The 11,750-nt window shown below is 40.4% G+C and overlaps 1 protein-coding gene across 2 annotated transcripts in view; it reads left to right on the top strand.

Moving 5' to 3' along the window:
* Window positions 1–11,482, top strand: part of LOC147433608 (uncharacterized) — a 33,626-nt gene extending 22,144 nt beyond the window's left edge. For both annotated transcript variants that reach the window (XM_086490288.1, XM_086490287.1), the window contains exons 7-9: window positions 9,637–9,838; window positions 10,412–10,840; window positions 10,917–11,482. In XM_086490288.1, coding sequence (XP_086346414.1) covers window positions 9,637–9,838; window positions 10,412–10,840; window positions 10,917–11,291 — 1,006 coding nt within the window. In that variant the 3' untranslated portion in view covers window positions 11,292–11,482. The remainder of the gene's footprint in view (window positions 1–9,636; window positions 9,839–10,411; window positions 10,841–10,916) is intronic.
* The last annotated feature ends 268 nt before the right edge of the window (window positions 11,483–11,750 follow it).

Here is an 11,750-nt window from a genome sequence, read left to right as displayed (position 1 = left end):
AGTAGTTGCATAGCCGCTAATTGTGCATGAGCACAACCAGTCTTTGCTAGGTGTAGGCATTGGGGAGTGTTCCCATATAGTGTTGCATTAGTACCAAGCCTAGGTAAAACTGCATACAAAGCACCTCTTATTAGTAGTTCATCAACTTATTAATAAGTGACATTTTAGCCAGCAATTACCAAATCGTGGGATTCTATGAGATTGCCTGACCGAGCTTTAATCCCATATGTAAGTGACCCTAGGGGTCACTTCTCAAGCATAAGTCAATTAGTACAAGCACAAAGTACCCATAGTACATCGGCACCTTTACCGTTCTTGCACCAAATTAGCCTATAGCATCCCCTAGAGACTTGGTTGGCATAGGACCATAGATGTCACAATGAACAAGCTCTAGTGGCTCAACATGCTTTTTATTCATGGATAAATAAACACTCCTTGTTAGCTTGCCTTAAATGCAATGTTCACACATATAATAGTCACTAAAACTCAAGATAGGTAAATAACAAAAATGAGTTAAGAGTTTTCCTTTCTAGTTCATATAGCCTAGTTGGCTATGCCACAACTTAGTAGATGGCACTTTGGCTATTGCGATAATATCAGCTTTTACGCACGACACATGCATGGAACACAAGAAACCATGCTTCTAACCTTTGAGAACAACTAAGCTTCCCTTCTCGATAACCCAAAATCTGACCCAAACTGTTCAAATTTGACTCGCCAACATGGCTTACCAAGCATCTAGTCCTCTCTATACATAGCCTATAGTGCGGTTTCATAAATGTGTAACTTCAACTACCTATATCCCTGAAGAGATCTTAACATTCGAGAATCTCTTATTTGAAAGAAAACGTCACATAGGATCCTCCAAAAGGTTTGGCAGGCTCAATGACTCTGATTAAGACTCATCAATGATTAGACTACCATAAATGCCAATAAGGCTCCACACTGACATACATAGTAGTATCCGAAACTGAACATACATAAATTGTGAGAAACCATTGCTATATGTAGCAGGATATTTGCATAAACAAGCGTCAATATTATCTTTGGACTAAAGTGAACTTCCCGTGAGGATAACCAACTCTTAAGGTAGTACAAGCAATCAATACTACACAAAGCGCATAAACCGTGAGCAAATACAATACTCAAGCGCATTCCGGAGAGATCCAAAACGTCTACAGATCGTGGAATTTTCAACAAAGGGATGTGTTCAAGAGTCTCTTAATAATTATATGAATATCACGTGAGTGCAACAAAAGGGGTTATTAAGTTCCATTTTTCTCACATTTTCACATATGAATATCACGTGAGTGCAACAAAAGGGGTTATTAAGTTCCATTTTTCTCACATTTTCACATCCAAAAGGGTGTTATAAAATGGAATTGGGAAAAAAATTTATACATTTAATGAGAAAAACTTATATTTTATTTGTAAATTTTTTATAGATGAGGAGTTTTAGAAATAGTCCTTGAATGCATGTGATTATATACAACTTATACATAGTGACCCCCTAAGAAAACGTGTAATGTGTAGCTCTTTTTAAAAGCATACAGGTCTATGATCCAACCACCTGTGAGTCAAGCTTGTAATTGTGCGTACAATCTGTTGAGACTCGGCTCTCAACTACACGTGGCATGCATAGATTGTCCAAAATGCATCTGCAAGCTCTAAAACAACCTACAATCTGATAGGCTTCTTCTAGGGTGGGTGCCACCATGAGCAGGCCATGGCATAGTTGAGCTTGCAGAGCAAAGAAGAGAGAGAGAGAGAGAGAGAGAGAGAGAGAGAGAGAGAGAGAGAGAGAGAGAGAGAGAGAGATAAGATATTGACACAACACAAAAGACAACGTTATATTGTATTGATATAAAGCCTTACATGTATAATAGCACCTTCTATTTTCTCCAGAAAAAATTCCACTTCTTTCCAAAGATGAGGTCTTATGTGCAGTAACTCAGATAGAGTTAGTGTACAATAGATCGGAGACGACATCAACTCACGAAGAGTTTTAGTGTCCATCATCTTAGGATCAGATTTCTATTGAGATGGTACTTTTCTAATTTTTGATCTTGTTTCATGGTTGCTGATGAATGAAGGAAAAGTTTTCAAAGATTGAGGTTTGTTGTCTTTTGACATTTCTGTATCTGCATCACCATATAGTGATCAGATATCAACCAGGTAGAGCTGATGGTCTAGATTGATCGTGATAGGGGCTGACTCAAGGATCACACTTCCATCTTTTTTGTTTCTGATATCCTCCCACAAATCCTGTGGCCAAGGTTCTTCAACTTCCGAAATTGGCGTAATTGCGTGTGAGCACACCCCATCTGTGGTGTTGGCTACCACCCTTGTATCTAATGGTGTTTCAACTACCAGTTCTTTTCGGTCTCTGTTTTCGATTTTGATTCTCCATCTCTTGGATTCTGTTGTCGATCAACACCTCAGTCCTTGGAGCAATCGGGACAGGTGGTTCCATAAAAGCTTAGGCCGCTTGGATGAGCTCTTTGCACATCTGCAACCTCTCTTTCTCATACCCTAGATGAGGATATGTTAACCATCTATGCTCTTGGGTTTGGTTGGGCTTTAGCCTAGCTTCATAAGCCTTCAAAATTGCATCTAATGGCTCAAACACTTTGTCCACCAAGACCGAACCTTCAGAAGGTATTCCTAATGGTTTCACTACGATATTTTTTCTTTATGGTCCCTTTCCACTCTCAATTGTTCTTCGATTTGCTGCAATTTGGTTTCTAAGGTTGATTTTTCTTTTATCCTTTTGGCTTTCATCTTGTCCCTTTTTGCTTTTCAGTATTTTTGGGGGTCCTAACCGACAAATTCTCTATCTCGGTTTGGCTGGGTGGGGTGGGATGTTTTTGTCTCCCATAGGTATATTCCTTGCTGCTTCCTGGGCTTGTGCTCTTGTTACAATTATCATTGGAATTTTTGGTTTTATTTCTGATCCACTTAAGCTTGATACAACTCTGATTTTGTTTATGGTAGCCTTTTGTTTGTTTTTGTGGAATTAGATGGTCATTTGTACATCTCTCACAGTACCCAAAGATTTTGATACACTCTCCTTTGTGTGGACAACTTCTTGCCCAATGATCACTGCCACATTCATAACATGGTCCTACTAGTGGTGGGGAAGCTTTGGAGCCTCCATTGGTTGTCCGGTTCTAGGAGGGTATCTCCTAGGTCTGTAGTTTTGATTTGCCATGAACATGAGCATATTTTCATCGACCAGGTAATGGTTTTTTGTTGGTTGTGTTATGTAAAATGATTTTCAAATTCCTTTAGATCCTATTCATGGAATTTGTCCTTTTGAAGCATATGCACTATTGTCTAAACCTCTCTTATAAGAGCTGTTTGAATCTTCTCGGTATGAAACTACTTGTATTATACTCTGATCCACAGGTGACTCTATGGGTTGTGAAATTCTCACCATGGCTCTGTTTTCCTGGGGTAAAGGAGGATAATACTCCAACACAGGTTGAGGTTTTTATTGCCCTTGGATTGCATTATTTTGTTCTACTTGGTATTTTGGAGGTGGTGGCAATTGTTGCCCCCCAGGTGGCCTATATGGTCTTTCCTTAACATAGTTTCTATTGTAGAAACATTCGTGGGTCTCATGATTTGTCCATTTTTGTTCGATAGCACACCATTTCAATACATCTTGTATGGTTGCTCATGGCCTTAGGTGCATGTTGCACCACTGAGTCGGACGGTCTACTCCACAAGTGTCACATTTTCATGTGGGCTATTGTCGTGTGTTCGGGTTTGGCTTGTTTCCTTGGTTCATCCTTCTGATCACTTCCTTGATCATTTGATCCACGTTTGGCACAGGTGGGTTCTGCCCATCCAATTTCATCGTGGATTCACTAGTAGTTGAGGAGGTGCTACTCGTCCCTTGGAGAACTTGGAAATTCAAGCTGAAAGCTGAAATTTCAGGATTTACAGGTATGCTGTTATGAAAAATAGCAAGCCACACAGAGACACATAGAGAGAGAGAGAGAGAGAGAGAGAGAGAGAGAGAGAGAGAGAGAGAGCTTTTTGAGGATGAGAGAATAGTAGACGTAGAGAGAGACGATGATGATAGTGAAGGGGGCTTCTTGGGCTGATGGTAGAGGAAAATTCAGCAACTAGGAGATAGTGCAATGAGAGGGGAAGAGGCTTTATTTATAGGTGGAGTCGTTTCCTTTGAAATTCAAGGCTTCCCTTAAAATTTGAGGCATCCTTTGAAATTTGAGACGTCCATTGAAATTCAAGTCATCCTTTGAAATTCGAGGCCTTAGTTGAAATTCAAGGTCGTCTTTGAAATTCAAGGCTTCTTTTAGAATCTTCCCGAACCTTCAAGAAGCTTCTCGAACCTTTCTTCCTTGGAAAATTGTTCACAAAAAGAAATATCAATATGGGTATCAAATGAAAGCTCTTGTCATGCAGATCACGACTCTAGCTTCAAAACATAAATCCAAGAATATTGTAAAAACATATAAGCATTCAAAACATTCAGTCCACATAAGCACCATGAACAATCTTTCGTGATCATACCATCTTATTGATTGTAACTGTCGTTTTTGGCGGATCTAGCTCACACTCCACGGCATCAATTCTTTCTGGATGCAAGTATGACCCCGATATGCATGAGTAACATGCCACAAGCATCATTTCAAGTTATCTCGGTGGGAGTGTGTATTATTAATTTTATAACCCACTGTGTGGGTCCACCTTAACTTGTGACTACTCATCGGTGATCATACTAAGGTGCACTATTCTAGCTATCTTGTTTTACAAAAAGGAAAACACACTTGTAAATTTTAAGACTAATAGAAAAAGGATACAAGTTCTTTTGTATTGGGTTGTGACAAAGAGGCTCACAAAGTGCCAGGCTAGGTCCTAAGCTAGACTACGACTGACGCTAGACTGTAGCATAAGCTTGTCCATGTGGTGCAACTGCAGTATGCAGGTGACATTGGATCTATGTGTTGACGAAGGACAGTCATTCTGCGAAATATACAACAAAATTATTGCAGAATTTAGCAAAATGTCCAACTAGAAAGCTGAAAACAATTACAGTTTTGGTACTCAATCTCTGAAGAAGAAGAGTATTGGTCCAAAAGATAGGTCCCAAATAGAGTGTGAAAATCACTCTTGAAATAGACCCACCAATCATAAAGAAGCGTCAATAGGCTTGCAAAATTCGTATCTTGTTTTGAAAGACGCCAAAAAGGATATGTGGTGTTTATAGTCACTTATTCTGAAGAAAAGAGGAAGAAATTGCAACTCAAAGTGGCTAGGCGGGTGATCCATACATACTTGAGGGAAGGACACATAATCTATGCTAAAAACATCCTCTATAACAAGAAAGGCAAGATTAAGCGGTCTACTTTATAGAAGCTATCATAAAATATAGTAATAATCAAGAGAGCGTGTTTGTAGATGCCAACTATGAATACCCCATCTAGCCAACTTCCCACTTAAGTCTTCATTTGTAATCCTATTCTGATTCTAGAGATTGCAAATATAATTAGAGCTCACCAAAATGTAACATAGCTGGAAGTACCCACATTTGATGCACTAAACTCTTCACTCGTAATTCTATTCTGATTCTAGAGATTGTAAATATAATTAGAGCTCACCAAAATGTAACACAGCTGGAAGTACCACATTTGATGTAAACTGTATATGGAACACCAATTTTAAGAAGCTCTAGATATAAAGATCAAAATGTAGGCAAGAAAGCTAGTTTTTCAAAGCTTAAAAGAACTCATTGTATCTGCGAGTAGAGAAGGGAACAATGACACTTTATAGTCACTTATTTTGAAGAAACTGCAACTCAAATTGGCTAGGCTGTTGATCCATATATACTCCAAGAAGGACATATCAAATAATTCATCCTCTATAACAAGGAAAGCAATATTAAGCAGTCTACGTTGTAGAAGCTATCATGTAGTAATAATCAAGAGAGCATGTTTGGAGATGCCAATTATGAATACCCTATCTAGCCGACTTTCCACTAAATTCTTTATTTTAATCCTATTCTGATCTTAGAGATTGCAAATATAAATAGAGCTTGCCAAAATGTAACATAGCTGAAAGTCCCCACATTTGATGTAGATGTAATCTGTATATGAGGACACCAATTTTAAGAAGCTCTAGGTATAAAGATCAAAATGTAAGAAACCTAGTTTTTCAACGCTTAAAAGAACTCACTGTACGTACACGTAGAGAAGGAAGCAATGCTACTTTATAATTGACATACCTTGCGATCTAATAATCCAAATCAAGTTCCATTAAGTGCATTGTGTTTCTTTTCTCTAGCTCTTTCATTTGAGTGTATTCACACTGTCAGATTCATAAACATTTGTGATTACGTTGTGCGAGCGTTTTAGTGATATTTTCAAGTATAAATGCTAATCTTTTGGTAGGAGGCCGTTCCTAAACCTTAGGAGGTGATGTTAGATCACTTCTGTTTACTTTTTGCTAACCTGGTTGTCCATAGGTCACGATTTTTATATTTCTCAAAATCAGGTTTTCAATATCTAGATGTGTTCTAATAGTGCTTGCCTATTGTTTGTCTGCTAGAATTTTGTAGCTTTTTGGCCCATTTAGCTGAGAAACCATGCAGTGACTAGTTGACGTGAGGATTGACCATATGCTTGACGAGACCTAGTGTTGATTGTTGGTTCATGGTTGCTATTGTGCATCTTCTTACGTAGGTTCACTCTGTTGAATCTGGCAAACTCAATGTGTTTCCATACCTCATCCAATTCGCTTCTCGAAATACTGACATATTGTGCATGTTAGTGCTAGATAGCTATGCTATGACATCCGTCGTGGCGATCCACTAATAGAGTGCCCAAAACACTACCGGCTGATAGTAGATAGAGTCCTCCAAGATAATCGAGAGCAAGACTAACAATGTGAGCTGGGAATCAAGCATGAAGAGAGAAAGCTAGATGGTGCAATCTATGTTGAGAGAGAGATAGACATACCTCTGTCCAGTTCGGGGAATATGTATGCTATGGGTTAATGAGGACGAGTATCAAAGTGTGTAGCGGATGATGGTATGTGAGAGAGGAAGAAGAGAGAAGGCTTGAGAGACCAATAACTCGAGATAGAAAATTATTTGAATGATACAAGACAAAAGATAGAAAGTCTTCTAGGCCAACACTATAGTGAGCCAACCTAGGGAAGGTTGGGCAAATATCTTTGTCAAATACCACGACCAAAAATCAACTCTCATCCTGAAAATATGAAAATGGCCAAAACACAAGATTAAAATGGGCGAAGTGTTGGTGCAAATCTTAAATGTGCTTGAGAACCGGTGTACGAGTATCCAAGCCGTAACCAAGGGTAGGTGCATGTGATGAGAAGCATGCAACCAATGTGGTGATGACCAAGCTAGGATGACACCAATCAAGTTGCACAAGGAAGTGACGGAGTGGCTAACTACGAAACAGTTAAAAACGAGCATCAAATAACTCATTGATCACCATTGAGATGGAGAAACGTAGTGTATTGGTAGGAGAAGCACAAGATGAGAACCCCCTGAAGAGGAACTCTTTGACCAAAAGGAGATAAAGCTACCAAGCATGGAAACCAGCAACAAATCCGAGTCGAGAAGTTTCTAGCAATGGAGGAAGAAATCTCACTCGAAGAAGTGTAATCTACAAAATGATCCGCCCTTCCAAGAACGTCATGCGATATCAGGCACAATATTTAGAGAAGATCTTATCTATGTCCACCTATGAAAGCACATCCGCCCTTCCAAGACCGACACACGATATCAGGCATAGTATTTAGAGCATGTCTTGGCTATGTCCACCTCTGAAAGCACATCCGTTGGGACAAAATATCCTGTAAAGATTCTACAAGTAGTCGAGAACACACTACATAGGAGGACTCCCTCCCTAGAATAGTAATCTAATGTCCTAAGGTAAAGACGATTGAAAGGATGCAGTGGGAAGAATGACTGTTAAGTAAGACTCGTAGCCTCGGAGTAGGTCATCTTGCTACAATGTGCGAGTACAAAGGGAGGGGCAACCAGCATGATGGAGAGATTCTAGAGAAGTCACCAAAGTAGGAATCATCTATGAGGTCTTCACAGATCAAAGTTGCATAGTTACATCCAAATTGAGGAGGTGAAAGACATAAGCCGAAGGGGAAGCAAGATAGAGGGACCAACAAAGAAAGCCCAGGAAACCACCAAAAAAAAACTAGTCAAGGAGCTGAACAAGACAATCCCATGTAGCGAGGGAGTAGTCCAAGAAGAGGAAGCAAGAATCATCGAAGTGGAAGTAGCGATGATAGACACACCCAGTCACACCTAGAAAACGAGTGCTTTTAGCAACACCATATTGGAGGGGGGGGAGGGGTTAATCCTTAGGAGGCTAGAATACGAGATACATGGTATATGAAGAGCAGGGTGGAGCTTTATCACTAGGGGGTATGAGTGCACAAACAACTATGAAGTGCATTAAGCTGACTACTGTGGGGTGTAAGATCTAGTACATGGGTGGGTTTGGTGTAAGGACTGTGTGTATGATCATGGTTGGTTCTACCAGCATTTGAGCGAATCACATGGCCAAGGTTGCATATCCTCTAGTGAGTGGTTGTAGCCACCTTTGCCATGGTGATGTGCCTGGGTGATCTAGCAAAGGTAACTTCCAAGTATGCTTGAGACTCCACCGCCTATTCTTGTGCACCAAGATTGTACCACACTCCTGTGCCCTCGAAGTATAAAAGATCATGACCTTGATTTTCTCACAATTCGTTGGCAGTCCTCTCTAGAGGTGTACAAAAGTAGTCAAGAGCCTCAATGTGTCATCGTAAGCCCTCTTGTGAGTCTCCTGTGACTCAGAGATCAGAACAATGTCATGACTGTAAAGAATGATATGTATTGGGGTACCTCCAAGGTCTACACCCTCGCCACCAGCTCACAGTGTGTAATGTGAGATCTCATCAATGTAGATCTTGAAGAGGGTCGAGGAGAGTGGGCATCCTTGCTTCACACCAATGGTGCTAGTAATAGGGTTTGATAAGTCTCTGGGGCATTGTACTCTCCTCGTCACCTGCTCACACAAAGCATATATAGCTGAGGCCATTTGTGAAGGTAGACCCAAGCTCTAGAGGTGTTGAAAGAATCTCTCATGTGGAACTGTATCAAATGCTTCGCAGAAGTCCAAAGAGAGAGAGAGAGAGAGAGAGAGAGAGAGAGAGAGAGAGAGAGAGGTCATTCATAAATATGTTAAAAAGAACCCGTAAATGCATACCAAAGGTTGCATAAATTCTGCAAATTTTTTGTTTAAGATGTTAAATTCCGTTTAGTACATAATGATCATCTACTACTAACGTACAAGTTGTTTTTCTTATTATTAAGTGCGTGGTTTTTGACATTATGTATTTTATGGCTCAATGTTAAGGTCTAGTACCGTACAAGGGCTTTCTTTGGTATTGTATTCAATGCTTCTATCCACCTTGCTCTAAAACTTGTCTATGTGTGTGTTTTTGTTTGTGTGTCTATTTGTTCATTATACAAGCATGAATTAGTAAGTTTTCAAGCATAACTGTAATTTCCATCCACATAATCAGGCACATGCACTTACTCGATTTGGCTAATTTGATTAAATTTTGTTGACTTAGTGCTTTACATATGCAATTGGAGATGCGATCGAGTGAAAAGGATGGTTATGACGTGGTGGTACTGAGTCCACACAAGCTCTTGGGGGGACCAGGTGCACCTGGACTTTTGCTTATGAAAAAGAGCCTATACAAGCTTGGACACAACCCTCCTTCAACTTGTGGTGGAGGTACCGTTGCTTATGTAAATGGATTTAATGAAGAGGTTAGAAATCTCAACTCTGTCCATCTTTTCAAGTTGAGACAAATTAGTTTCCTTATTAGTGTCCGAGTTCCTTGCGAAGTATCGCGTGTTATGTATGCTCTTCTTTGTGCTTGTAAGCTAATCTAGGACATGTCATACTAGGTTTTAAAAACCAGTTTTTATAATTGTAGTATCCATTGACAAAGGATCACATCTAGTATCTTGTAGCAATTTGTGTTGTTTTAACTTCCATTGTCTTTCTTTGTGATCTGTGTGGTTGCATTGAGCCCAATGGCAAATCATTCTCAAGCAATGGCCAATCTACTACTATGTATTATTGAGATACGGTACAAAAAATGGGTGAACTCGTATGAGCAAAACCATGCTAGAGAACCTAGTGTGGGAAGAGCTCCGGGAGATGACTTGATGCTAAGAATGAAGCATGTATGTTGAGGAAAATGATATTCTGATTGGAAGCATGATGAATTGTGGGTGTTGTTGCTGGCACCTTCTGAGTTTGATATTTTGATATTTAACGAAAAAGAATGCGCTGAGGTTGCAATATGAAGTGAGCAGTATAGTTGTATGATGCAGGACACTCTGTACTGTGAGAAGATAGAGGAGAGAGAGGAGGGAGGAACACCGCCGATACTCGGAAAGGTGAGGTGTGCATTGGCCTTCTGGCTAAAAGAAGCTATGGGAATGTTTTTGATAAGGCAACGTGAGGACTTGTATTTGGAGAAGGCCATGAGAAGCTTATCAGCCCACCCCAACATTCACGTATTAGGCGGTTACCCATCCAATGTGGTGGCTCCCATTTTCTCATTTCTGATCACCACCACAGATCAAGCTGGTGCTCTGTCTTCACGGAAGCCACTTCATGGACGATTTGTGGTCAAGTTGCTTAATGACTTGTTTGGTATTCAAGCTCGAGGAGGATGTGCATGTGCGGGGCCGTATGGTCATGTATTACTCGGCATTGGCAAGGAGCTGTCTCTAGCAATTAGGAGTGCTATCCAAAAGGTGCTCTCTCTCTCTCTCTCTCTCTCTCTCTCTCTCTCCATCTCCAACTTTGCTCAATGAATATTGCTCTTGACAGGGATATAAAGGGTTGAAGCCAGGGTGGGCACGGCTTAGCCTTTGCTACAGCATGACGGAAGAGGAGGTGGATTACATTTTGTCGGCAGTGGGGTTCTTAGCCACCCATGGCCAACGATTTCTCGGGCTCTACGACTTCGATTGGCGAAGTGGAAACTGGACATTGTCAAAGGAGAAGCAGGCGCAACGGCTCATCACGTCAAAGGGCAAGGGAAGTGCGGCTGTACCCGGCTGTGAAAAGGGGCGAGGGCAACGAGAGCGCTTTCGCCATCATCTGCAGCATGCCAAGGCCCTCTCTCATCTGTTGCCACGCTCCGTACCCCCGAGGCCCATTCCCTCGGACCTTGACCCTGCCTTACTTCTCTTTCAACTCTAGACCTTCACCAGTGTTAGCGGGGTCTAGTGTATTTTAACGAGTTGAAATTATAAATGGGAAATTACCAAAATACCCCTCTAGTTTGTGGAAATTCCCAAAAAATTTCAAAAACTCTCAAAATACCCTTGTATCTATTTTGTGGTTGGATAGTTCAAAGTTGTCTAATCTTTATTCCTTTTTGACAATTGAGATACGTTTGTTAGTGCTTAACATGTAATTTTTCACACCTTGTATTGATACACAATAAGTCTTCTTATAAAAAGCTAGAAATGTTTTTATCTTTGGAGAAATTTAATCTCACAACCAGGGGTATTTTGGGAATTTTGGAAAATTTGAAGGGCATCTTGGGAATTTATGGCCAAATATCGGGGGTATTTTGGGAATTTCTGAAATTTGAAGGGTATTGTGAAAGACTTAGTTCCAATCCGAATCTGCCCTTTCTCCTGGGCTTCATTCTAT

This window comes from Adiantum capillus-veneris, chromosome 19 (genome assembly GCF_014529385.1).
Source record: "Adiantum capillus-veneris isolate H3 chromosome 19, ASM1452938v2, whole genome shotgun sequence".
In the NCBI taxonomy this organism is placed as follows: Eukaryota; Viridiplantae; Streptophyta; class Polypodiopsida; order Polypodiales; family Pteridaceae; genus Adiantum; species Adiantum capillus-veneris.
The sequence above is the reverse complement of the archived record's forward strand: the minus strand, read 5'-3'. Positions and strand labels throughout refer to the sequence as shown.